Raw genomic sequence first — 27,247 nt, forward strand, 5'->3', positions numbered from 1 at the left:
CTGCCAGTTACCAGGTAAATACGTAGCTGACCTCCATGTCATAGCCTGCGTGTGTTACTTCATTTCCCCCATGAATGGTTTCTCTGTCACCGGTAGTAAACTCACTTTAGGGAAGAATGGGGAGTTGACTGTTGATCCCATAATCTTCCATAATCTTCCCATTTCCTTCCTTCAGCTTCTTCAGTGCAAGGCCCTAACGTTATGTGCAGAGCTTCCATTCTAGGTGAGCCCAGAATGGGTTACATTTCACACGTCAGTCCTTAGCAGAAACCCCACGCTCACTGCTCCACTTCCCCCAGTGTCCCACACGTGTTGTCATTTTGCATGTGTGTCAGTGTGTGGAAAAGATGGGGGAGCTTGAAGACCGTATGGTGGAGAAAGACTTGGAGCCTGGCGAGAAGTGGCCCAGAAACCCTTCCTGATTCTCCCTCTCTCTCCAGGTGCAGAGGAGGGTCCTAATGCTCAAATGATTATTTTGTATCTTATTACATAAATGCTGAAATGCTAAAGCAGACTTGGGGGTGAGGGAACAGACGTTTATTCTTCTGTTGCCTTTTGTTTGTTTTAGTTAATCTGGCTGTACAGTCAGATAACTCTGATTAGTCAAAACAGGAATGACTTTTAGAGAGATTTGGGTGTGAAATGCAGACAACCCCATTGCCTGGAAGATCTTCAGGGACCTCCTGCGGATCTGATGGAATTTTGCTTTACCCACCCATAGGCTCCATCTGATACTATTTTCTACAGGCACAGTTGTGCCTCTTTTTTTTTGTTTGTTTCTTTGTTTTTTACAGTTGTGCCTCTTGAAGAAAACTTTTCCATTAAACGCCATTTAACGTCATTTCTTTATGAACAGATAAACTGGAAATGTCAAGAGCAACTCAATGGCAACTGCATCTCTTAACCCATAAGATAAATAATTCAGTGAAAATATAAAGTTCTTAACATTGCTTAGCAAAGTGCTTACTATTTCAACTCATAAGTTGAAAAAATATGACTTTTGTATTATTATTATTTCAAAGTCTTTCTTACATGTAGGTGGGCTTTAGGAAAATGCCAAGTTGTGTGTTTTATCTCATTAAACACAGATTGTAAAACTGTTATTATTATTCATCTAAGCCAGTCACACCCCTTATCAAGCTGCCTGGTTCTCCTCTTTCTGGCTCCTTGGGATTCTGTGTACAACTACCAGGGGCGAAGGGAAGACAACATCAGACACCACTTCGGAACCCTTTCTAGCTTCATCCTCCTGGAACTTTTGACAGGGTAGCTCGGTTATGGGCTGTGAGCTTTGGAGAGCAAGGGCTATCCCATCCCTTTCTATCGCCAGGCAGACTGTCCTCTCACGGGGGGAGAGGAGGGTGGTGGGAAACACACACACAAGCCTACAGCCCAATGTAGACTAGACTTCCCAAGGGAAGTGGCTCTGAATTGCCACTAATCTACTGTAGGCAAGTAGCTGAACCAGATGATGTTTAAGAGGTAGAGAGAGGGGCCTTGACTTTCTTATAATAAAGTTAATATACGTTTATTTAGAATTTTTTACCAAAGAGATAAAGAAGAGGAAATTACTTGGAAGACAATCGTCCCAAGAATAATCTCCATCAACATTTTAGTTTCACTCCAGTCTTTTTTTCCTACAGATACATATTTTTAACAACAACAACCAAAAAGGAATTATTTCATGTGCCCCATTTTGTGACCACCTAGTATAATTCAACCTTAGCGTGACTTTCTTTCTCTGTCTTCAAAGAGCCCGTACAGTTTTATCTTTGATGGTGCACTTGCATTGCATGGCTATACCATGATTGACTGATTTAACATGTACTCTAATGTTGGATATTAGAGATGTTTGCAGGGGTTTTTTTTTCCTCATTATTTCAAGGTTTCACTATTAGAATTTAGTTGAATCTTGAAGGATGAGCAGAAGAGGACCAGGAGATTAGAAGGAGAGAAGTATGTTCCCGAAAGAAGAGAAGGTCATGCACAAAAGCTTGAGAGACTGTGCCAGGTTCAGGGAGCTGCAGGTGCTTCCATGGGGCTGGAGAGCAGAGTGCAAAGCTGAGGAACAGGAGAAGGGACCTGGCAGAGTGGCAGATAACGCGAGGGGAGAGCCTGGAAGCAGACAGGGCAGTTTGGACTTAATCCTAAAGATAACTCGACCGGGTGGGGAAGTTACATGGTACGATAGCATTTTCCCATTCCCAGCATCCTCGGTAATGGAGAGGTGAAGGGAAGAACCCAGCAGAGAGCAGCAACATGGGCAGGAAGTGTGGTGGCTGAGCACTGGATATCTGTTTAAGAGACAGAATAATTTAAAAGATGAAAATAACGGGTATGAGAGAAATGAAAAGTCAAGATGAGCCCAGGACAGATCCATTAAATTGCTCTTCCACTGGCATCCTTGGTTCCTTCGCACCCGTTTCTTCCCAACAAACTCTTAATCTGGGGATTAGCGAACTTTTCTTATAAAGGGTCAGAGAGTAAGTATACGAAGTTCTGCAGGTCACATAGCCTTTGAAAAGGTAAAAAAAAATTCTTAGCTCAGGGGTGTACAGAAAGAGTCTGCGCAGATGGCACAGTGTGCTTCCCTAAAAGAGGCTGAGAGCTGGGCACTTGGGCCACAATTTGCTTCTCTGTCATTTTGTCCACATCACAACACTGCGGAGAAAAGCCGCATGGTTGGAGGTGTTCCGAGTGTATTTGGGACCGTTTTTTATACCACTTTCCTCAAATGATTTTCAGTAATAATCACATGTCATGGTCAGTAATAATCATTATTTTCTGATTTGCTCCTCTGTTTTAAAATAATTACTTGAAACAAAGAATAGATTTCCATTTTAAAGTCATTTTTCAAATTCATGTATCGACTACAAATTTCACTTTCCAAACCAAAGTTTTTCACCTTGCAGTTTTGGCACTCTGTTTTGCTCTTTTAAATTTTAAACAAAACTAAAGTCTGCAGGTGGGCACATAGAGTGACAAAAGTCAAGTAGCTGGCGTCCTGGTCTTCGTCTCCACCATCACTGTGCTGTCACAGTCCATCTTGAATGTCCTGCTAAAGGCAGTGATGTGTGACACCGCAGGCACTGCAGACCCAAACTGAGCCAAGGTGTGGACCAGCAGTTCTGAACTCTTAGGAACTTACTCTCAAAACAGATATGTGCATTCAGATTGCCAAAAGGCACATGAAAAGATGTTCAACATTGCTGATAATTAGAGAAATGAGAATCAAAACTACAATGAAGTATCTCACCTCACACTGATCAGAATGGCCATCATCAAAAATCCCACTACTTACCATCTTTTCTCCATCTACCCCCTGCTTCCTCTAGTCTCAGAGGATGGGTCAGTCTTCCTGATCAAGACCAACCCTGTCCCACCACCTCTGGGATTAGTCATTCTCTCTCTCCTTATCCTCAGTTTTTATGCATACACTCCATTCTCATCCTAAAAAATAAAACAAAACCAGAGACTTCCCCTGACCTGGCATCGTCTCACCTCTAGCTCCATCCAACCCCCTCCTCTTGTTTGAACAACTTGAGAGATAGATCTACGCAAAGCACAGGTCCCATCTTATCTCTCCCTTGTGCAAATGCAGCCACCAACTATTCATCATGTACAGGGTAAACTCCAAAATCCTTATCTGGCACATAAGGCTCTTCAAGATCTAGCCCCTGGCTCCCTGGTAACCTGTATGCCGTTGTGGTACCCAAATTTCTGTAATCTGATTTCCAATTTTCTAAGCAATTTTCTAGCTTCCCAGGTAAATGCTGGGAATGGGGGTGGATGGAGGGGGTGAAAGTATGTCTTGTATATCAGACATAAATATCACCATTTTTAGAAGACTCTATCTCCCATTGTAAGATCATAAATTGGCCTTCTCCTTTACCAATCTCTCCTGAGTTGGGTTCGTATGAGTCAGTCCCCCTGAGGCTGACCCACTGTAGCTCTATTGAACAAATTGAACACTTGGACCCACAAAACTGAGAACCATAGCCTCTGCCAGGCGCCCACTCACCCGCCCCCAAGGCCAAGCTACCCTGTCAGTTTCCATCTCAATAAGGGACACAAGGCATGGGCTTTGGAGTCAGGAAGAGCTGGGTTCAATTCCTGGCTTCCTGTCTAGCTATTATATATACTACCTCCTGGCCATGAGAACTTGGGAAAGGTACTTCACTTCCCTGAGTCTATTTCCATTTCTTTAAAATAGCCATAATAATACTTACATATAGGATGACTGTAAAGATGAAATAGGTTTCATAAAAGCATTTGGTCCTATGAAAAAGTGAGGAGTGTTCCCAAATCTGCATAAGGACGAGATTAATCTAAAGGCCTAATATGATGGTGGGGCCACTTTGGTTCTGATGGGTAGGTAGAGCTTTCCAGAAAGATGGAGATTTTTTTTGTTTTGATGTTCAATGAAATTATTTGTCATATGTATTTCAGAACATCTTGGAAAATGTATACAAGTCATGAAGACATTGGGTATGATTTTGAAGATGACCCCAAGGATAAGAAGACACTTAAACCCCACCCAGACATTGATGGCGGATGGGCTTGGATGATGGTCCTTTCCTCTTTCTTTGTGCACATCCTCATCATGGGCTCCCAGATGGCCCTGGGAGTCCTCAACGTGGAGTGGCTTGAAGAATTCCATCAGAGCCGTGGCCTGACGGCATGGGTCAGCTCCCTCAGCATGGGCGTCACCTTGATTGTGGGTATGTTCACATGTGGCCCGTTGTAAAACTGAATAATTATAAAATGACAGTTCCTCACTGTAAGTAATGTTTTATATTGTTGAAACGTTAGCTATTACATTTTAGTAGATGTTGCTGTTGTTTTTATTGTGGTCAAATGTACATAACGTAAAGTTTACCATTTTAACCAGGTGTACAGTTCAATGCCATTGCGCACATTCATCACCACCATCCATCTCCAGAACTTTTCCCATCTTCCCAAAACAAACCTGCACACATTAAACAATGACTCCTCATTGCCACCTCTCCTCCCAGCCCCCTATCCCTGGCCACTACCATTCTATTCTCTGTCTCTATGAATTTGACTGTGCTAAATACCTCATATAAGTGGGATCACACAAGATTTGTCCTTTTGTGGGATATTCCTATTCGAGGATGGTAAACATTTGGAGTATTTTAAAAATTGAGCATTAGAATTTTTGCCCCTAACTCTGTTTTCTTAACTGTTATAATTCATTACCTATCATTACAAATCTGTTTAACACATGAATATTTTTAAAAGATAAAAATTTTAGAGAAAACACAGTAAAAGTAAATAATCTTATTTCAGAGCTCTAATGTTTTAAATTTGAAGTATTGATCCTATGTTATTGAAAAATCTATTAAACTCTTTTTAGAAAGGTTACTGATATAGCTAACAGGAGGGAATAATAACACATTCTTGTATTTTGTAGTTTAACCACCTAGCAATCTATGAAAGCAATTCTTATCTAGTTGGAGATACTAAACAAGGAAATTATTATAAATATGATACGTTGCTATGGCTAATGTGTTTCAGTTTGAGAACTAAACAGCTTTTACTGCCAACTGCTATTTAATAAGCACCTATTATATACCAGGTGTTTTCCCTTACATCATCTCATTTAACTTTAATTCTCTCAACAGTCGTACGAGGTAATTACCACTATACCATAAAGCTGTTCAATTCCTTTACTTGAAAGTAAAAGCCATATTTTTACGTATAATTTTTTTTTTAATTTAAAGGGTTCATGATATATTTTATACTAGAAACATAATAGGCCTCAAATCTCTTCCTAGTATTGTGGGAGTATGCGGATGACAGGCAGATGTGTGTTTGACGAGAGTCTGTGCCTTGTCAGTGATTTCCACATTGGTAATTAATTGCTTGAATTCAATTCAGAGATTTGTTGATCTTGGCTGGTACTCAGCCAATGTTATTTTGGATAATACCAGCGACATTAATAACAGTGGTAGTGCTAATGATAGAAAACAAGGACAGAATGTTATTTCTCAAGATGTGTACAGGGGGTATGTGTTTATCACAAGGAATTATTACTGACCTAGTTTTTAAATTAAATAAGGGCATCATTATGTGTGTGAGAGAGAATTGTTGATACATCACTTTTGCCTATAACTGTAATGAACTGACTCCTCAACCCTGCCTTGGCCTTGTTCAAACCAGGACTGTTTATCATATGAGAAGTGCAGGTAGGTTAACCTCAGTGCAGGGAATTTGCTAGTTTTGTGTTGGATATAATTCTACCTTCTCAATAAGTCAGTAAAGGAAAACTGTGCTTCTAAAATATAGGTTGACCAAAAAGTTCGTTTGGGTTTGGCCGTAAAAACGCTAATGAACTTTTTGGCCAGCCCAAATACTAAAAATCCAGTTTTCTTACCTTTTTAAAAATAAATGTTTAGAGGGTAGAACAAGATACTCACAGATTCAATCTAGAAAGTGTGTGCATACAGCAAAAAAGAAGATTCAGCCAAAGACCAGGGTATTTGTCCCAATATTTTCCAAACCGTCTAAGAAGGTTGTCTTCGGTATTACTTTGTGTTTCACAAGTTCTACAGGAATAAGCAATGGAAATCAGTGCTGAAACAATTGGATGTGGTTCTGAGGATGATCCCCCACATAAGAACACCTAACTCATAGTGGGGATGAAATGTGATTGTCATCTTTAATTAGGAGGTAACTGTGGGTTTTGAATTCTGTTTGAGAGTCCTTGATTTCCAGACAGTGGAACTTTAGATTGTAGACTAACCTTTCTTCAGGAAAGGTGTCTGCCAGATAGACATCTTTTGTCTTGCAGCTCAGAAATTATAGCACAGCAAGGCTCATAGTTATGTAAATGAAACGTCTTTTATTCTGTTTATCATGACCCTAAATTGCCATTCATTATCTAAGCTGCTGGTACAGGTGGCGGCAGATATGTTGTTTGGTTGGAAAAGCAAAAAGGAGCTCTCCTTTATTTAGCACTTACTACATGCCAAGTGCGTGTGATGTACATGATCTCATTTGATCCTACAGCAGCCCTGTAGGCCAGACCATCATCTTGATCTCACAGAGGAGAACATGCAACGCTCAGAATCATTAAGTAACTTACTGAAGTTAACTTGTAGCCAGTAAGTGTGGGACAGGCTTCAAACCTGGTCCACCGGACTCTGAAATGGTGTCCGCTATACCACACTGCCTGCCATGACGTTAAATGAGAACTGAAAATATGTTTGAAGTGAATAAATATAAATTGTTTTCATTTTCTAATCATTGTAAGGTCATTGAGTTACCTCTTTCAAATTTAAAAATTCCATGAATTATGTTACAGAGTTAAAAGCACTCTGTTGGGCAGTGACTTGCACATGGGGAATTCAATTCATTCTTGTTTCATTCTTTGCTAGCATGGATTTTGCCAGTTCCTGCAGAAGGTCACCTTGGCGGTATCTACAGCAGCCTTTGTGATAGCTCTTGGAATAATTCTTGGTGGAAGCCATGTAGTTAGGGGTAGCTATAGGCTGCAAAAGGTCATTTACCTGCTAAGTAGATTTAGAGCAGTGGTTGTCTATCTTGGCTACACGTTAGACCCACCTGGGAGCTTTTAAAAACCATGCCTCTCGGGCTGCACCTGGAGCGTTAAATCAGAATCTCTCGGGATGGGACCCTAACATCAGGGCTTTTCTTTAATGATTTTTTTAAAGCTCCTAAGTGACTCCAACAGTCAGCCAAGGCAGAGAGCCATTGATTTATTGCAGGGAAGGGTTACACCAAGAGACCATGTATCCGATGAACTAGCTACTTTCATCCGTGATTGTATACCAAGGCTCACCTCAGATTGTTTCTCTCCTCACCTGAGCTTTTTTCCAACCTATGAGATGCTGGGATGGGCAAGAAGTCATGACTTCCTCAGCGTGTTCCTGCAGCAATGCGAGACTTTATTATGTGGGAAATGGGCCAAGATTCAGATTCCTTCTGAAGAGGAGAAAGTCTGACAAGGTGTATAATCTCATTCCAAAACAATGAATTCCTCTAAAAAAGTGGGAATCTTAGCCAAAGGACTGCATCTCAATCTTATCTTCCCCTCTCCTTAGACTGGGTGTGGAGTTCTTTTCATTTTGTTGAATGGCAATTCCATCATGGAGATGCCAACTGACCATCAGTAAACAATGCTTAGAAAATGAAACTAAGGATCCGAAACTTTGGGTCTGACTTCGTTTTTTTTTTTGATAAATCTATATTATGTAGCCATGGAGGACTCACAGCATTTCTGGGGCTGACTTTGCCCATCTGCACATCATAAGTGACTGTAGCTGCAGCACACAGGGTGCCAGAATCAATAAACTAAAAGCCAGACACCGTCATCATCTTAATGTTCTTCTCAGTAAAGCAAGCAGTACTTTCTTTTTGATATATAGAATTCCTCCAGATACGAATATCTGCACTTATTTGGGAATTTTCCCCCTTTGTTCCCCCAAATGCTTCTTAATGCAGTGTTTCATAATCATGCAGCATCACAGAAAAACTTGCTTCTGGGTCCTTTCTGTAATGTGGGAAATATCATTCCACTGAACTGTCATGCATTGACCCTTCATATCTTAAAAGACCTATTAACAGCAAACCAATGAATTATGCATTTTTCTCTTTTTTTAACCCACTCATCTGAGATTTGAAGTGGTGAAGTGACCGTGGGTTTAGGAAAATAAAAATATTTATAGAGAAATAAAAGACACTCTTCAACTTATGGTTTCTGAATTTCAGTTCCCCCCAGTAATTTCCTCAGATGTTTATATCCATGTGCTTAGCTTATATATTGTTTATATCATGTGCTTATTTTATAATATACATAATACAGTATATTTGTATAAGATGTTTACTGTATTAAGTCTATTCTAAGAGGTTTATCTACTGAATTATTTTCTGTAATACAGCAGGGTTAATTAAATTAGCAAGTCTTTATCTTCTTAGTTTTCAGGATTGGATCCTCTCAAAATCACTAGACAAAAAAAAAAAAATTTATTAGCAGACTGTACCCAACTATGTACATGAATATTGTTAGAATTGTAAAGGACAGTTTTATTTCAGTTTGAACTACAAGAGGAGGCTCCTTAGACTTCAACAAGTTTTTAACCTGAAATAGTCCCACCTGAACATAGGGTTTGATAACTATATAAAGTAATAATGATCAAAAAATAAGATGATGTTTAAAATGCAATGCTGAGTACAGCCTTGAACTGTATTACTAAAATACGGATTGCTATTTGGATAAGGAATCACTGACCCGAAGGCAAGCATTAAGCTTCAATGACATCAGAAGCTGCCACAAAATCAGGAAGGAAACAAAGAGGTTGACAAAAACAAGAGCGTCATATAAAGTAGGCAATGAGAAAGTGTATCATATACTGCATTGCTGTGAGTATTGGCAAATATTGTACAACCAGGGGTAGACCTGAATGTCCACACAGTGTCATAAATGCATAGCCTGATGGGTCCAGTCAGGGACTGAGAGTCAGCAGAGGCTGAAGTATGTATGAAGCAATGGAGTTCTTTCCAGCTTGGTTTGCATCTGGATATCCTCATGAAAACAGGCTATAGGTTCCTTTCTTGAAGCATGGAGGTCCTGAGAGCCCCCCTTTCTGTACTCCCTTTAGATCTACAGTAAAAAACTAAAATGTATACAGAGGCCAAACAAGTAACGTAAATGAGGGCAGGATGTCAAATACGAGGCTGCAGGGAAGGGTGGAGACTGCAGCAAACTAGAGAGGGCGTGCCACAGCAAAACAGGACCAGCTGCTGCACGGGTCCAGCTGCTCCAGACTGTGTGGGAAGGTATTCTGTGTGGCCGCTGGATTTTTGTGAATAATCTTGATTTTTAAATGTTGGCAACTGATTCAAAACGTTTTTAAACTTTGTTCTGGATAAACAAAATGCACCTACAGGCTGGATGGAGCACCTAGACCACTAATTTAGGACCTCTGCTGTAGACAAGAGAATGAAATCAACTGGTCTGTTTATTTCAGGTCTGTCTTCCTTGAAAATCTAGAACCTTGTGCTCTCCAGTGAAGTTACTGAAACCTATCTTTGCACGCCAAAAGCTTTCTGCACATAAAGCAGGGGTGTGGTTTTGGTTTGTTTTACTTGAGAGCTCTAGTAATATTGTGTTCTTTGTCTTCATATGAGGACTCCCTAAGAAAGTAGGGAAATAAAATGCCATTAGTCATTTTAGTCATTCTTTTTTCAATGTTCTGTGACAGGACCTTTCATTGGCTTGTTCATTAACACCTGTGGGTGCCGCCAGACCGCCATCATCGGAGGGCTGCTGAACTCGCTGGGCTGGGTGTTGAGTGCCTACGCTGCAAACGTGCATTATCTCTTCATTACCTTCGGAGTGGCAGCCGGTAAGCGTAGTAATTTTCTTAAACTTGCCTTTAGTTATTTATATTTTTGGCCACACCACGCGGGATCTTAGTTCCCCGACCAAGGATCGAACCTATGCCCGCTGCAGCGGGAGCGTGGACCCCTAACCACTGGACCACCAGGGAATTCCCTTAAACTTGACTTTATATGTTTCTATTGGGCATTTTGGCAATGAATTTCACTGTAGAGAAAAGAGACCCATTAAATATTTTGTCCCTTTGTCTCCTCCACCCCAACCCAACCATATCCTATCCTCCAGGAAATACTTTTTAATATAAGATATTAAATATGCCTTAAAGGGACTTCCCTGGTGGCGCAGTGGTGGGAATCCGCCTGCCAATGCAGGGGACGCGGGTTCGTGCCCCGGTCCAGAAAGACCCCACGTGCTGCAGAGCGGCTGGGCCCGTGAGCCATGGCCGCTGAGCCCGCGCGTCCGGAGCCTGTGCTCCGCAACGGGAGAGGCCACAACAGTGAAAGGCCCGCGTACCGCAAAAAAAAAGAAAAAAAGAAAATATGCCTTAAGCGTGAGGAAACGGCCTAACAGCTGTACTTGGCCTTCCTAATAGATTTTAATTAAATTTTCTATACCTGGTTCTAAGTGCTAGTCCCTTCTCTTGTAACAAAACGGACATATTAATAACATTCTCTCATTTGATAACTGCAGAATCCAGCGTGAATCAGAGAAAAATCATTTTCTCCTTCACCCCTGTTCAAATTAATGGAATAGCAGCAAAACCCACATAGATGTAGAGACTCTAAGAATCAAATCCAGAGCAAAGTGTCAGTCCCCAGGAGATATATAAAAATTGGCTGCCAGGCAGCACAGTTTGCATATCTGTTCTGCAAAATGTATTCCCGGCCATAATTTCCTTTATCAACAGGTAGCAGAATGCACACAGGTAAGTAGTTTGTTACTCATACAATTGTATTTCAGTGAACCAGAGCCAGCCTGACGTTTCTGAGTACAGAGCTATAATCCTAATAAGTGGCACACTGATGGCAGTGTTTGCATGAGTTCAAAGTTAGAGTTTGGAATTCTTGCTCTTTTTCTTCCACTTGCTATCTGTGTGACTTTGGGAAAGTTACTTAACTTACTTATGCCTCAGTCTCCTTATCTGCAAAATGGGATGATTGAGTGCTTGGTTTACAGGGTGGTTGAAATGATTACATGAGATCATCTGTATGAAGCACTTAGCACAATGCTTGGCACATAATAAAGTCTTGAGCAAACGTTGGCTAATATATAATTGTTATTGTGTGTAACATGTTTATTATATTATAAGCTTAAGTATATGCTTTTATGGTAGCAGGAGACAGTGAACATAAAAACTCACTGTCCATATAAGTTGACAAGTTGGTTCTCTGTAATGTACATCTATCCACATATACACCTAAAGCACTTCTGTATCCTGTGAAGCTGAGTTTGGAAACCATTGATCTGAAGGACTTGATAACAGCTCTTAAAGAACAACTCAAGATGTTTTCCCTGAGGCATTTTAGAAACTTTGCCCCATAACAGTCCAATGAATAGAGCTGGCACGGGGGTTTTTATATTATAGGTGAGGAAATAAACTCCTTCCCCTGGGACTAAGGAGCCACACTGGGGTCTCTGGGCAGACATGTGGGAGCCCCTAGGAACTTGATCCGTGGTGTTTGGTTACATGGATTATGACTTGGTCCCCATAACTGGGACTTGAAATTTATTCCCATCATCTAGAGATGTCTATGGTTAGACTCTTTGTTTAAATGGAATTTTATTTCTTGCAGTTAGTTGCTTATTGGTTCTCAAATAATATGATCTCCATATTCATTCATTTGTTTATTCATTCACTTATTTAATCAACAAATATTTAGAGATACAAGGAATTCGGAAAAAAAATCAGGAGGCCAGTGAAAGGAAAGTGTTTCTTGAGACACTTTATTGCTCCCTCTTTTTAATACAGGAAACACCCAAAGAAAGTCTCTGAAAATAAGTGTATTCACCTCCTCCACAAATATATATATATAATTATGTTTAAGTGGAAAATCCAGCTAAATCAGTTAGCTTATATACCGTTGGGCTGTTGGTAGTGAGGCATGGTGAAGCTGATTGACCCCTATTTAGTATAAAAGAAAGAAAGTTAGAAGCAAAGATCTGCAAAAAGCAAGTGACTGAAACAACAAAAAAATAAATTAAAGAGATTTTTAAATAAAAAACAAAAATTTTTAAAAAGCAACTGATTGATATATATATGTATATCACTGTACAATAATGTATGTGTGTAAGAGACTTTGTTGACATCTTTCTTCATTACAAAAAGCATTTGAGGCAGATTTGTTTGTATTTGTTTTTTACCATCTAGGCAATTAAAATTGCATGGATGTCCTCCTATTAAGCAGAAAACTAATATCTGTTTGAGCGATCTTACTTAGCCAGGAGAATCTGGACAAATTTCTTCAGCTTTGCCATTTAAGAGATCCATTCTCTTAAACTTGGCTTCCGGAGACAGCTTTTCCCTGCTGTGCATGCTTTTTACTCAGAACCACAGGATCTTCTCTCTCCCTCTGGGCCGCCTTCTGCCTGGCTTATCTGGGTACAGGCCCGGCCTCTAAACCTGAGTGTGGTTAAGAATTGTCCCAGGATCCTACTTGACCACTGGGCTTGAGCCTCAGTATCCCCAAGGCCTGTTCCATATGCTCATAGAATAACTGTGCTGATTACGAATCACAGAGTCACATTAGGAAGGGGAGATGCTGTTAAGGACATGGAGAGGGTAGTAGATGCTTGTAGCATTAGGAACGGATTTTTCTTCTCACACATGGGAGTGTTTATTATTAAAACGAAGTTATAATTGGTCCTACTCTTATGCTTTGCCCCTCAATTCAGTTCCTATTAGTTATTTCATTCCGCTGCTGTTTAGACATCCGTAACCACAGTAAATTTAGGTTGCTGGTTGTTGTCAGGGACAAATCAAATTTTAAAAAGTAAACTTTTGTACCATCAGCAAAATGCAGAATGGACAAATTTAACAGACAAATGATCCAGTTTCCTCAACAAGTAAATTGCGAGAGAAAAAAAAAGAGAAATTAAGACTTAAAATATGTATCAACAAATAGCAATGTGTGGGCCTTACTTGGATCCTGATTTAAACAAACTTTTTAAAAATACGGTCATTTATGAGAGAATTGGAAATTTGAACACCTTTGGATATTTTGTGATATCAAAGAATTATTCATTTTTTTCAGATAAGATACTGATATGATTATGCAGTTTAAAGAATTCTTCTATTTAGAGATTTATACTAAAATATTTGCACAAGAAATGATATATTTGGGATTTGTTTCGAAATAATATGGAGGAAGGAGTGTGTGTGTGTGTGTGTGTGTGTGTGTGTGTGTGTGTGTGTGTGTGTGTTGGGGTAGAGACGGGACTGAGGCAAGAATTGCCAGGAGTTGATAACAATTGAAGCTGGGTGATGGGTATGTGGGAGTTCGTTAAACCACCTGGTTTTTAAAAGCTTACTCTGAATCTGATTCAAACTGTTTCATTAACCAATAGCCCATTATAAGTGGTAAGAGGGTAACATTAATTGACAGTGTGCTATCACATAGGTGTATTGCACTTACTTATACATCAGGAACACAACACCAATGAGCTGCATGTTTAACTGACTTGGTCAAGGTCACATGGTTACTTATGGGGAGTGGAGCCAGGATTTAAACCCAAGGCCAGCTAGGTTCTTTCTACTACACATCTCCCCAGTACAGTCATAAGGACAATAATACTGTGCCACAATAGTTAATAGCAAAGAATTTCTTGGTTCTTTAACAAATAATTATTTTTTCAAAATAACCACTGATACACTAATTTTTCAGCTGAGTATTTTGTACCTTAACTGTGGAAGTATCAATTTAACCGGTATGAGAAAGGTGGCTATTATTTCAAAATATGATCACTTCACTTTCCCAGAGAACTTTCTTTTATTCATTCCATTCCTTTGTTATGTGCCAGGCACAGTCCTAGGTACTTGGAAGAGATGTATCGGAAAACACAACAGAAGAAGATCCCTGCCCTCGTGGAGCTTATAGTGGTAGTTGTAGGGGAGAAAGGGTCAGATCATAAACAACACACACAATACAAAGTAAATTATACTGTCAAGTACTTACTATAGGAAAAAAGAAAAGTAGGGTAAGAGAGATTGGGAATGGAAGTGGGGGGCAAGAGAGGCTTGCATTTTAAAGTAGGATGGTCATGGGCTTCCCTGGTGGCACAGTGGTTGAGAGTCCGCCTGCCGATGCAGGGGACACGGGTTCGTGCCCCGGTCCGGGAAGATCCCACATGCCGCGGAGCGGCTGGGCCCGTGAGCCATGGCCGCTGAGCCTGCGCGTCCGGAGCCTGTGCTCCGCAACGGGAGAGGCCACAACAGTGAGAGGCCCGCGTACCACAAAAAAAAAAAAAAAAAAAAAAAAAAAAAAAAGAAGCCATTGGGCTTCATTTCTAAATATTAGGAAATTAGAGATTTCTGCCTTTTGCGGACTTCAAACCCATAGAAGTTAATTCAGAGTTTGGTTCAAAATTAAGGGTAGCCGTTTTCTTCATCCTCCTCTACCCCGTCACGCAAATGATTGCTATGTTGCTGCCCTCGCTGAGGCTTGGCAGTTGGCTTGGGGACCCGCCCCTGCTTTCGCTGGGAATTACTTAGAAGCTGGCTTAATTGTTCTTAAAACAAGGGTGTCCATCCGAGGAGCAGTTGGTTGAGGATCACTGGCCCCTGACAGTTGCTGTAGATTATCACTGCTCTAAGGTAAATAAAGGAGGCAGGTTGCTTCTTGGAGCTTATTTTAGAAACTGAAGCAAAATCCTTCTGCAGCAATGTGCTGGCAGCCGGGCAGATGAGCAGTTTAGGATGAGAGGCCGTGCAGGCAGTGGAAAGGGACCAGACTTCTGCAGCTGGGTCTGAATTCCAACCCGGATTCTCCAGTTACCTGCTGCAGGGTCTGGTGAAAATGTCTGAATCTCCGTGAGGTTCAATGCCCCCTTTTATAACATGGGTATAACCACAGGTAGCTTTTGGATTATTGTGAAAAGTAAATCAGATAAAGCCTGAAAAGCAACTGGCACATCCTCACCACTCATTTAGTGGTAATTGTCATTATGTTTGCATGTATGACCGCTCTGCTCTCCTTCCAGATTCAAGTAATTCTGAAACTATTAAATGATGCGAAACTAGGGAAGCTTCTCGGCTTTGGGGAGTGCTATTGGTCCAAGTCTCTTTTCTCCTATCAAGCTGCTATCCTAATGTCAGGAGGTTGTGAGCATTAGAACCGTGTGTGGCCCCATGACCACCTGAAGCGGGGCTTACGGTTTCCCTCTGTGTGTACCTAGAAGTTAAGAACACAACCCTCAACCTCTTGGCTAGCATTTTATTTTATTTCATATTTATTTTATTTTTAAATTTAAATAGGCTTCATTTATAGAGCAGTTTTAGGTTCAGCAAAATTGGGCAGAAAGCACAAAGCCCTCCCAGTACACCCTGCCCCCAATAGACACAATCTTCCCCACCAGCATTTTAATTCTGTGCCCGTAAATCACAAACCGTTCCTATTTTCTAAGAAAGATACAATTAAAAACCAGAGATGCAAATGCGTATTAGGTGATTTTGACATCTAGTAGCTACGTATCCTTATAGGTACATTTTAATTCCTTTTATTCTTCTAATTCATTTGGGAACACATTGGCCCATTCCTGAGGCTTCTGTAAATTGCCTGGAGTCACTCTTCATCCCCTTGTACATGAGTACGTTCCTGTGTATTAAGTGCAATTAGCAGCAGAGCCCTCAGAATCCATTCATTCTTTCAACAAATCACTAAGCACACACTGCATTTTCTGAGCAGTGCCCGGCATACCAGGGGCGGTAATACAGACACAGTCCTGCCCTGGTGGAGCTTATATTCTGATGTGAGAATGCAGACTTATTTTATGTATTTAATTCTTTTATATATATTTGTTATTTATTTATTTAATATAATAGTTTATTATTATTATTATTATTGGAGTGACCTATGCTGAAAAGCCTGTTGGGGGAAATGATGGACTAGAAGTGGGCTTCTTTGAGTGAATATTGGTACTTACCCCTCGAGCTCCTTTTTTACAATCATGATTATATCTTTGTTTGAAAGAAAAGTTATAGAAACTAACATAATGAAATGCAGATGCTCTTTAAAGGCTGCAGATTCGGGCTGTGGCCATTTACGCTGTGCCGTGTGCCTTTTCTTCCCTCTCGGGTGCGCAGGCTTTGGCAGCGGGATGGCCTACTTGCCGGCCGTGGTCATGGTGGGCAGGTACTTCCAGAAGAGGCGCGCGCTCGCCCAGGGCCTCAGCACCACCGGGACCGGGTTTGGCACATTCCTCATGACGGTTTTGCTCAAGTACCTGTGCGCAGAGTACGGATGGCGGAATGCCATGTTCATCCAAGGCGCGGTGTCCCTGAACCTGTGTGTTTGCGGGGCGCTCATGAGGCCCCTCTCTCCTGGGACGGATGGAGACGACCCAGAAGGGAAAGAGCCACACGTCCTCCCGGCTCACTCCACCGAATCTGTTCGGTCCAGTGGACAGCTGGGTGGAGCGGAAGAGAAGGGGGGCGGCCCCGGCACCGAGGACTCCCTCGGGGACATGCCAGCCCAGGCGTGCCACGAGAAGGCTGCACACAGAAAGGACATGTGCGCCTTTCGGGTTCTGAAGACCGTGAGCCGGCTGACCATGAGGGTCAGGAAGGGCTTCCGGGATTGGTACTTGGGCTATTTTGGGACAGCCTCGCTCTTTACTAATCGGATGTTTGTTGCCTTTATTTTCTGGGCTCTGTTTGCATACAGCAGCTTTGTCATCCCTTTCATTCACCTCCCAGAAATAGTCAATTTGTATAATTTATCAGAGCAAAACGATGTTTTCCCTCTGACTTCGATCATAGCAATAGTTCATATCTTCGGAAAAGTGATCCTCGGCGTTGTGGCCGACTTGCCTTGCATCAGCGTTTGGAATGTCTTCCTGATGACCAACTTCACCCTAGTCCTCAGCATTTTTATTCTGCCCTTGATGCACACGTACGCTGGCCTGGCAGTCATCTGTGCACTGATAGGGTTTTCCAGCGGTTATTTCTCCCTGATGCCGGTGGTGACTGAAGACTTGGTGGGGATTGAGCACTTAGCCAACGCGTACGGCATCATCATCTGTGCTAACGGCATCTCTGCGTTGCTGGGACCACCTTTTGCAGGTAAACCATTCAAGGCTTTAAAACCTTAGAGTGCATGTAGAAAGTCGTGTTCTCATTTGTGTTAAAAGTCCAGGATGAATAAGAAGGAAGTTTCCATTTGTGTACATGGTCCTTTTTTTTTTCCCATTCCTGCCCCCAATTTCTGTTATAAATTTTAGCAAGTTAAAGGTCATTCTTTCATATAGAATGTAGATGAACTTTTGATCCCTAACCTGTGAGATCAACGGCTAGGCTGGTAAAGCGCACGGTGGAATAGTGCAGAGCCCCTGCCCCGTCCGAAAGAGACAGCCTCCACCCTGCTCCAGCTGATTTCCATCACCAAGAAATACAGAAAATCATTACTAGCTCTTCTATGGTTAGCCCCTCCCCCCACTGTCCAAGAGAAGCTAGGACTCTGCACTCTTAGGTAACGTCTCCAAATGTTCAAAACACTGTGTGTAGGTCCAGCAGAGCACTTCTGTGGATGTAGCCCTGTAGTCGTTTCCTACTGGTGCTGTAATAAATTGCTACAAACCTAGTAGCCTAAAACAATACAGATGTATTATTTTACACTTCTAGAGGTCAGAAGGCTTAAGTGCATCACAATGGGCCACAATCAAGGTGTTGGTGGGACTGCGTTCCTTCTGGAGGCTCTCAGGGCGAATCCATTTCCTCGTCTTGTGCAGTTTCTGGAGGCTTCCTGCTTTTGGGCTCCCGGCCCCTTCCTGCATCCTCTAAGCCAATATCATAGCATCTTCTCATCTCTCTAATTCTGACTCTCCTGCCTTCTCCTTTCACTTTTAAGATGCTGGTGACATTGGGTCCACCGGATAATCCAGGATAACCCCCATCTCAAGGTCCTTAACTTAATCACATCTGCAAAGTCCCTTTTGCCACATAAGGGAACATTTACAGTTCCCAGGGATTAGGAAGTGGGCATCTGGGGAGAGTTGGGACATTCTGCCTACCTCTGGCCCAGAGGCCACCAGTTAGCCACGTCTAGGGTGAGATCTCTCACCTGTATTCACCTCAGTTCAATGGAGATTTTGCTTCTTGCATCGGGCATACCAGAAGCCGTAGGCACCACCAAGGAGTCCTGTGTCTGGGCCAGGTAACTCTCTGAGCCTGTCATTCTGGGCAGGTTTTAAGCTTTGTGGTAGGTAGACCCAGTCCCCAAGAGGCCAGGTACTGGGCAAAGGTGACAAAGTCTACCCACTGTCCAGGGATTGGAGGCAGGAGCCCACAAAGTATGGCAGGAACTGGGGCCAAATGTCAAAACAAAGGTGCTCTGTGGAGGTGGCTCTTAGGGCAGCCAGGCCAGGCAGGACTGGTGACAGTTGTCAGAGCTGCCAGAAGTTCTGTGCAGGGTTTTAAGCTAACCTGGTAGAATCTCACCTATTCAGGTGCCCCATCCTCTGCCTATCTGGCTGCTCCAGGCCCTTTATCCTCATATCCTCTGCAGAAATACTTCTTCCCAGTGGATGGGGGAACCTCATAGGTGCAGGACAAAGCCCTCCCCACCCCTTGCTTCCCAGTCTGTCTACAGAGCCTACAGTCACCTGTCCTAGAACTACGCTGGCAGAGGGCTTATGCCAAGACAACCATTTTTAAGTCCCCCTCAGGACTGAAGCTCAAGAAATAATAGATTTTTACCTATTCAGCTGACAACACTGGCAGCTGGCTGACAAAAGGTTTAAGGCCCAAGGATTGCTTTAGGAACCCAAAGGCTACATATGGGGCCCCTCCTGGATCAAGCTGCTCCTATACAGAGATGCAGGCCAGCATTTCTAGGTGCCAGTGAATATCTACAGCAGTGCAGCAGACTATTATATTGGCAGTGGAAGAGTCAGTACTGCTCAGTGATCTCATAGTATAGAATTCTCTATCAGTTAGGGATGCATTTGGTTATAAGAGAACACCCTGACAATGGTAGCTTAAACAGAGATTTGTGTCACATAACCAGAAATCTAGAATTCAGAGACTAGATGATATTGGGGCAGTGTCTCAAGATCCTCTTGGCCTTTTCCTCATGCTAGTGGCCTCATGGTCACACAGTGCCTGCAGTAGCTCCAGCCACTACATCCTCATTTATAACAAGAAAGAGGAAGGAACAAAAGACTCAGTCCCAGAAGACTTCCACTTATATCTGATTGGCCAGAACTGTGTCACGCAGCTAGTCCAAACTTCAAGGGGAACTGAGAATTGGAGAATTTTACTTTCCAGCCTCTGTACTAGAGGAAGGAAAGGAGAAAAGAACTGCGATTGGGGGGTTGGATCAGTCAACCAATGGTAACTTCCAAAGGAGTTAAATATCCATTAAGGGGATGGGGACATTATCAGTGGCTCATCCACCCTCTTGTTGGAAGTCCTTCAGGTATATTGTATGTGGAAATAGAATCTGCCGTTGATGTTTCTTTGCAGGATCCAAGGGGTACTTTCTGCTTCTAATGGTCAGTCTGCGATTATTTTACACTATCCATCAGATTGCAATAGCAGTATCACAACACAGCCGTGAGGTGCAGCCGAAGTAATTCATGATCAATGTTAATTAAAGCACCAAGGCTTGCCAGCATGGTTTCCTTATCCCATCCCTATGGTCATTTCCTTTTGACACACTTGGACTCTAGTGCACTTTCTTGAGCGGAAGAGAAAGGAATTATAACTAGAAGACATGGAGTTACACCCAACCCTCAGTCACCAGGTGTGATCTCTGCTTGCTTCAACGTTCCTCCCTAGAAGTGGAGTCTGTAGCTGAATTTGATACACCATAGATGGTAGAAACCATTGTATTACAAACCTGACATGAATATGTGTCAAATGCTGCCATGGGGACTCTAAAATCAATGTTCTGATGTACATCTCCAGGCCAGCAACCTAAAGGGACCTCTCCTTCTTTTTGTTTGTTTCTTCTCCTTCCACTGAATTCATGCACTGAGGAGTGCTGAACAACATGATTAGCTAACTGTATTGTGTTTAATTCATTGACTTTCCAGGCCAAGGAGCCAATATTGCAAGAGATGCAAGGCCAGCCTTTATGCGTGATAGTGCCGAAGTGCCTGGCAATAGGAGTGACTAAATAACCACATTAAATTCTTGCTAGAAATTCCAGGTTGACTAGAAATTATTACTTACCTTGATGTGCTAGAAGGAAAATTACTGTTCACATTAGCTTTTTCATTTTTAATGAGTTTAGAAATGAATGTGTTTTCCATTTTTCAAAGCAGTTCCTACTGGCACTAAAAAGTCTGGTACAATTTAGTAGCATGTTAGACAATCACACATTTCCATTTAGGAGAAGAACGTGCAGTCAAAGATATTGAACAGACATTTCAACCATGTCACTCAGCAACCTGAACTTCATGATGTAATTCATTTATAATGTTACTGGGCATTCAGTTCATCACTTTTAAAGATATAATAATAGTACCTTTCTAGATGTTTCCAGGGTAAAGTATAGCAAAACTCAGCCACCAGATTTGACTGACCAAGAACCTACACGTATCTCCAGTATTTGCATAAAGCATAACACCCTAACAATAATTTGTAATGTTTTTTCATCAAGAGCTGGGAACACTTATTTAATAAGTAAGAAAAATAGCAGTCACTCCTCATTTGACAGACTCAAATGAAAAGGAAATGCAGTTTAATAGGGAACCAGATTTTACTTTGAAGCTGTTGATTTCAGTGGATGGTTGGATCAGGACTGCCAAGGATCCAAGCTCCAAACCAAGGGACTGATGAGTTCAGACCTACAGGGAGAGATGGTGAAGGATGAATGAGGCGGGCATCTTGTCTGAAACATCTTGTTTCTAAAGAGTTATCGTCCCCATGTGTTGGGCCAAAGCACATGGTAAAGTACTGTCTCCTGACCTGCTTTGCATCTGACTTGGGACTGGGTTGAGTTCAGACTAGTGGAGATGGCAGGATCTGGAATCGTTTCAGATAAAGGTAGATTGGGAAAACCTATGGGATTAATTTAACATAAAATTTAGGACTACTCCAATTTGTACCAAACTTGTTTGGTAAAGTTGAGTGCACTTTTTGAGAAATTGACTTGTGAGTTACTTTAAAAGAATGGGGTGTGTGAAGATGCTTTTACAAAAGTTTATACTTTTAGGGGAAAGATGCAAGATCTTAAAATATAATTAATTCAACATAAGGCTGTATCAATGTGTAACACACTTAGCACACATTTTCTGTAGTCTGCGGAGACAAGAGGGAGGATGGAGCGGGGGGAAGGAGATGGTAGGGTGTTCTAAGGGTGATGGGTTTATTACTGTCCCCCCAGAAGGGGGAATAGTACATGTACAGACAAGGTGTCAAGACAAATATGTTTGAGACTCCAGAATATTCAGAATGGCTTGTGCTTGTGGTTAAGCTCTGGGCAGCAAGAGAGGTGGACAGGGGCCATATCACAGAGCCCTGGAGCTTGTACTCAAACACTTGTAACCAAAAAGTACATAAATAGTCTGAACTAAGTACAAATTAATTCTCCAATGAGGATTTTGTCCTGAGTCCGTGTTAGGCAGTGATGGGAAATCAACTTGTTTCAGCTGTTGGTTATTTAGAGACATCATTTCCTACTCTCAATCACTTGATCATACGAAAAGGGAGGATTTAACTGTTAAACTGACAAGATCAGCTTTCATATGGGATGAGTGGGGTATGAGAACCTCATTTATATGTATTGATTTTTTAGAAATTGTAGCTGAAGATAGTGCTGTCATGTACTCTGCTTATAGAGACACACCATTCAGCGTTATCTGCAAGTGAATTATTCACTTCATCATAATTCACAGTGGTCCACAGCTGACAAATGGTGGCACCGAGCAGAAGTTGAGTGTGTTTTTGTTCATATGTCACTGTGTCTTTCTGATTCAATGCTGAAGCTGAATCACTGTTTCTGGATTATATGTTTAATCTTATCTGTCCTTCTAGTCTCAAACTGGAAATTAAGAAAAGATGATAGAACGTTTACTAAGCCATATCTAAGGACTCTGGTATTCTCTTCTTTTATATATCAAATAACAAACTCAAAAACTTGGTTTACTTTTAAAGTATATCCAGGTTCATAGCTCTTGAGGGGGTTTTTAAAAGTATACATTTTCAATGCTGTTGTTTGTTTTTCTTTATGACAGCCTTGACTCATCCAGGTGCGTTAAGCACTAGATACAATAAACAAGAGATACAGATAAGCCTCAGGAAGTCAGAGATAGTAGTTTACACATTTAGCAGTTGCTTTTGTGTAGCTGTTTGTTGGTCGAGAAGCTTCTAAGTTGTATGTATGCGTTCATTTGCCAATTAGATACTTTTTAAAAGATAATTTTCTTAAAGTGACCATGGAATGCTGTGTTTGATCATTAAATCATTTATATTTTTCTTATGCCTTTGCTAATTAATGCACTTGTTGAAAGGGAAAAAGTGAATGCTTATATTTACATTTTTACCATAAATAAAATTCTGCATATAGCTTCATCCTCTCCGTCTGCATAGCTGGCTACGTGGGGACCATGACATGCCACTGATCCTTAGGATTAATAACTGAAGCGAATGAAACATGCTTCATAGTTTCTGAGACTCTTTTGTCACATGTTAACGTCTCTGAAATCAGAATACCTTGTACAAAGTTCTAAGAAAATATCAAGTCATATTTTAATTGATGATCTATTTCTTTTTCATCGATACGTAAGATAATGATGCCTCACGTAATTCACGGTGCCTTAGAGTCCATGAAATACGGTAGTATCTCACAGGCCCTGGTAAGATCATTATATGAAAGTATTAGACTATAATAGTAAAGTATTTTTTTTTAAAGAACTGATAATTTAGTTAGCATTTAAAGCTATGTCTTTGGCAATTTAAACGTTCACAACTTTAAGTATATATATTAAAGGTTTATAGCTGTAAATGTGAATTTTATAAAACCTGGAAATCTTGATTCTTTCTAGAACAGATATTTACCCTTATACTTCAGAATGAATGAAAGTCAGATGTCTTCTGCCCAGCCTCTTTGTATATATACGAGAATCTTCTTCAGAAGAGTTTTGAGGTTTTAGAAAAGATTTGTGTTTATATTTGTGTAAAAAGAAAATCATTAGATTCACTTTTTGCTGCTGGCTTTGTGCCGGCCTGAGAGTTACCCCAAGGGCTGTGGGCCAGAAGATTCTCCCTATAGGTCGGCCAGCTACTGTTTCAGTGCCTTTAAAAGTACCCCAGTGACTTCAAAGATAAATGCAGCCATCCCCACGCACCAAGAACTCTGGTTCCAACAGCCCAGACTCAAAAATGGCTAAATGAACGGTTGGGGCATTAAATGACATATAATAAATCCTTAGAGAATGATTTATAGTAGCAATAAGTGCTTGCTTTGAGTTCTTGACTTTATTTTCTCAACTTCCTTACACTGAATATATTCTCTTTTGTTTTGTAGGGTGGATCTACGACATCACACAAAAATATGATTTTTCCTTTTATATATGTGGTTTACTCTACATGGTAGGAATACTCTTTTTACTCATTCAACCGTGTATTCAAATTATAGGACAGTCCAGAAAAAAATACATAGATGGTGCAAATGTGTAGCGTCCTGTTACGTCCCGTGTAAGATTTCTTTGCCACACTCATGCCTACCTCACATGGTTGCTGTGAGGAGCCTGTGACACATCATGGGAAAGTACGTTGTCCCATAACTGGCACCGTCGTTTGTAAATGCCATTGTCATGGCTTCGTTTGAAAGCAGCACTGCCTTCCTGTGCAGGGAGAGGCATTAAGGACTACATGCATCTTAGAGATGACCGTGTCCTGCAAAGACAGCCTATTAAATCATTGGTAGAAACGCCCTCCTAAAAAGTATCTCATCATCCACTAAGACTAGGGTTTTAGAAACAGTTTTTAAAACAAAGAATGAAAGCTTTTCAACCCAACTACTTCTTTTTAAGATGAAAATAAGGTATCTAAGTGCTTCTGGAAATCTTACAGATACAGGTCTCCCCCGCTTTTTGAAAGCGCTTTCCACTGCTTTGCTTTTATGAAAGACCTACGTTAGTACCTGTTTTCACTCACCAGAAGAAACCCAAGGAGGATTTTCGCTTTTACAAAAAGAAAAGGGGAACCACGTTCAGCGTTTGTTTTGCTGTGAACCTTTATAGAGGCAGCTCGGCCGGAGCAGCAAGAGTGGCGCCGTCAGGCTCCTTCCGGGGAACCACATTCCGCAATTCAGCCTCAAGTCGCCATAGCTTTGAACTGTGTCTGTGAGCATCTGTACTTGATCTCGATTTATTTTGTGCATCCATGAGCAAGATGTGACCTAAGGTCATGGCTTCTTTGCTTTATGCCATTTCAGTTAAGGTTTCACAGAACACTCTGCTTTCAGATAGTGGGGAAAACCTGTAAATGGGTTTTAAGCAGAAGACTATGCTGGATTTCAGAAATTGTTACAGGGAGCTGTTGATCTACCAGTGTAAAACAAAAGCAGGCTCTAACTTCAAAGGTAATATATTTGGTACAATTAAAGAAACACAGCTTATATTTTTATTAAAGAATTCTGCAGCTAGGGCATACAATTTCTAAATCTTTCTCCAAGAAAAGCATTTGCCGTTACTCCTAATTCAATATTATCCAGTTATAAACTGAACCTTGAGACAAAACCTTAACAAATAAATATTAATAATCTCCTTAGTGAAAGTCATATTCATGCATACAACCACTGAATCAAGGGCTACGATTCAAGCACTTTTATTCATTTCATTGGCCTCTTAGTTTATGAGCACGATCTGAGGCCTATAGAAAAAATTTTTTCTGAGTTTCTCCTGCCCAGTAAATAAAATAGAAAACTAATTGCTGGTTAACATGTAAAGTTGGTGGTTAAATCGTCTGTCAAGCATGTTACTAATCCCAAATATGAGACTATCAGGTTGTGAGGATAATAAAATGCCCTTGGTCCAAATGTCTGTGCACTTGACATTGCAGTAGTGGTAACAAATAGCCCTTCTCCAGCGTCTTGCTGTTCTATGGACAGTTCATCTGCCTGAGCTCAGCACAGTTTTTAAAATAGTTCTCTTGATTGATTTCAAACAGAAGATAACTGTGATCCGTGATATCACGTAATGCTCTTCCTTTATCGGAGATCTCTATTTTTCTAAGCCAAACATGTTTCACACTGCAGAATGTTCTTCCCAGAATCATTCTGAAATTTCTGGCTGCCTTACTTGTTTACACATATTTTAGAACTATTTAAATTTCCACTTACAATTTGCTCATCACACACACACAAAAATGCTTTAATATCATGGCCAGTGTCTTGGGTCAAATTTATCTAAAGTGAGTACAGACCATTCTCAGTTATCCTTGGTAATTAGAGGCAGGAATGGTACTAGTAATTGGAGTCACAGAATGTTACCCCAGCCTAATTTTAGCCATCCATTTCAGTCTTTTACTCCACCAAACCCTTTAGAGCTGTTAACAAGTGATTACATGGACACGATTCCTTTTTGTTTCATCTCCACTATTTCCTGCTCTAATGTCTAGTGGGAGGGGTTGGGTAATGAAAGGGACCACCAAAATAACAATAATCACAAAAGGCGGCTAATGGAAAGGAGAAACAAAAGCATGGCTAACATATGCAATATTACCTCCAATGATTCAAGAATTGCCTGTAAATTATTATAGATAATAAATTGCATGTCGTACTCCATTTGGTCCAACACAATGACCCGTTTGTTATCATGACATCTTTGGCTGCTGTGAAAGAACCCAGCTCTCTGTTTTTGATAAAGGTAATCTTAAATGCTGAGGCAACGTTTTTCTCTCTATATATTTACCATTAAATTAGGGTGATAGATTGAAAAACATGTTGTGTGTTTTAAAACTGACTACATTACTCCCTTACTTTTATTTACTGACAATACCAAATTAACAAGAGGCGGTGTTAAATACTGGGAATGGTGCTATACAGCTGATGCATTTTGATGCTTGCACTACTAGTTGTGCATCACAAATACGAACTTTTTATCCAATGACCCAGCTTTAGTTAGATATCCAAGTGAGACCTGCTTATGTTCAGTCTGTCCAGTTGTTTGTTGATTTACCATATTTTTAGAAGTGGTGATCTCTACCAAGTCAAAGACAAAAGTAAAACCTACTTGCAATATTCATGTTGCCAACAGAAAAAAAAGAGAATGCTTATAAAGAATTACAGCAAATACAGTATTTCCTGTTTAAATGTATCCTGATGATATATAGGGTTGATTGTATATTTGTTATGTGCTTTATAGGTTTCCCCTCACATATCCAAATACTTTTTATTTACATAAAACGAAATAAATGTTGTCCTCTTTAAAGATGGTCAGTGAGTTTTTGTACAAAATCTTTATTTTCTTATCTTTAAGAGGAAAACTCCTAAAATATAAGTGATAATTATCTGTTTGGTTCTTTCCCCGGAAGAGTTTTTCTCTAGGTATGGTTATAAAACCACCGAGAGAGAATCACTGAGCGTGGTTGTTAGAAGGGCCAAGTTCAGCTACAAAATTGAAAATGCACACACCCTATAATCCAGCAACTGCATTTCTAAAATTTTTTCCTACAAATGAACAAAGACAAATGAACAAGGA

The 27,247-nt window shown here is 40.9% G+C and overlaps 1 protein-coding gene across 5 annotated transcripts in view; it reads left to right on the forward strand.

Annotated features, from left to right (window-relative positions):
• Positions 1-26,977, forward strand: part of SLC16A14 (solute carrier family 16 member 14) — a 35,076-nt gene extending 8,099 nt beyond the window's left edge. For 4 of the 5 annotated variants that reach the window (XM_027119037.1, XM_027119044.1, XM_027119052.1 and 1 more), the window contains 4 exons: positions 4,450-4,721; positions 10,248-10,391; positions 16,683-17,660; positions 24,070-26,977. In XM_027119037.1, coding sequence (XP_026974838.1) covers positions 4,463-4,721; positions 10,248-10,391; positions 16,683-17,660; positions 24,070-24,221 — 1,533 coding nt within the window. In that variant the 5' untranslated portion in view covers positions 4,450-4,462 and the 3' untranslated portion in view covers positions 24,222-26,977. Of the gene's footprint in view, positions 1-175; positions 224-4,449; positions 4,722-10,247; positions 10,392-16,682; positions 17,661-24,069 lie in introns of all 5 variants that reach the window. The other variant, XM_027119062.1, reaches the window with a different exon arrangement.
• The last annotated feature ends 270 nt before the right edge of the window (positions 26,978-27,247 follow it).

The sequence above is a fragment of the Aethalodelphis obliquidens genome, unplaced genomic scaffold (genome assembly GCF_003676395.1).
Source record: "Aethalodelphis obliquidens isolate GAN/ISIS:26980383/991018 unplaced genomic scaffold, ASM367639v1 scaffold2, whole genome shotgun sequence".
In the NCBI taxonomy this organism is placed as follows: domain Eukaryota; kingdom Metazoa; phylum Chordata; class Mammalia; order Artiodactyla; family Delphinidae; genus Aethalodelphis; species Aethalodelphis obliquidens.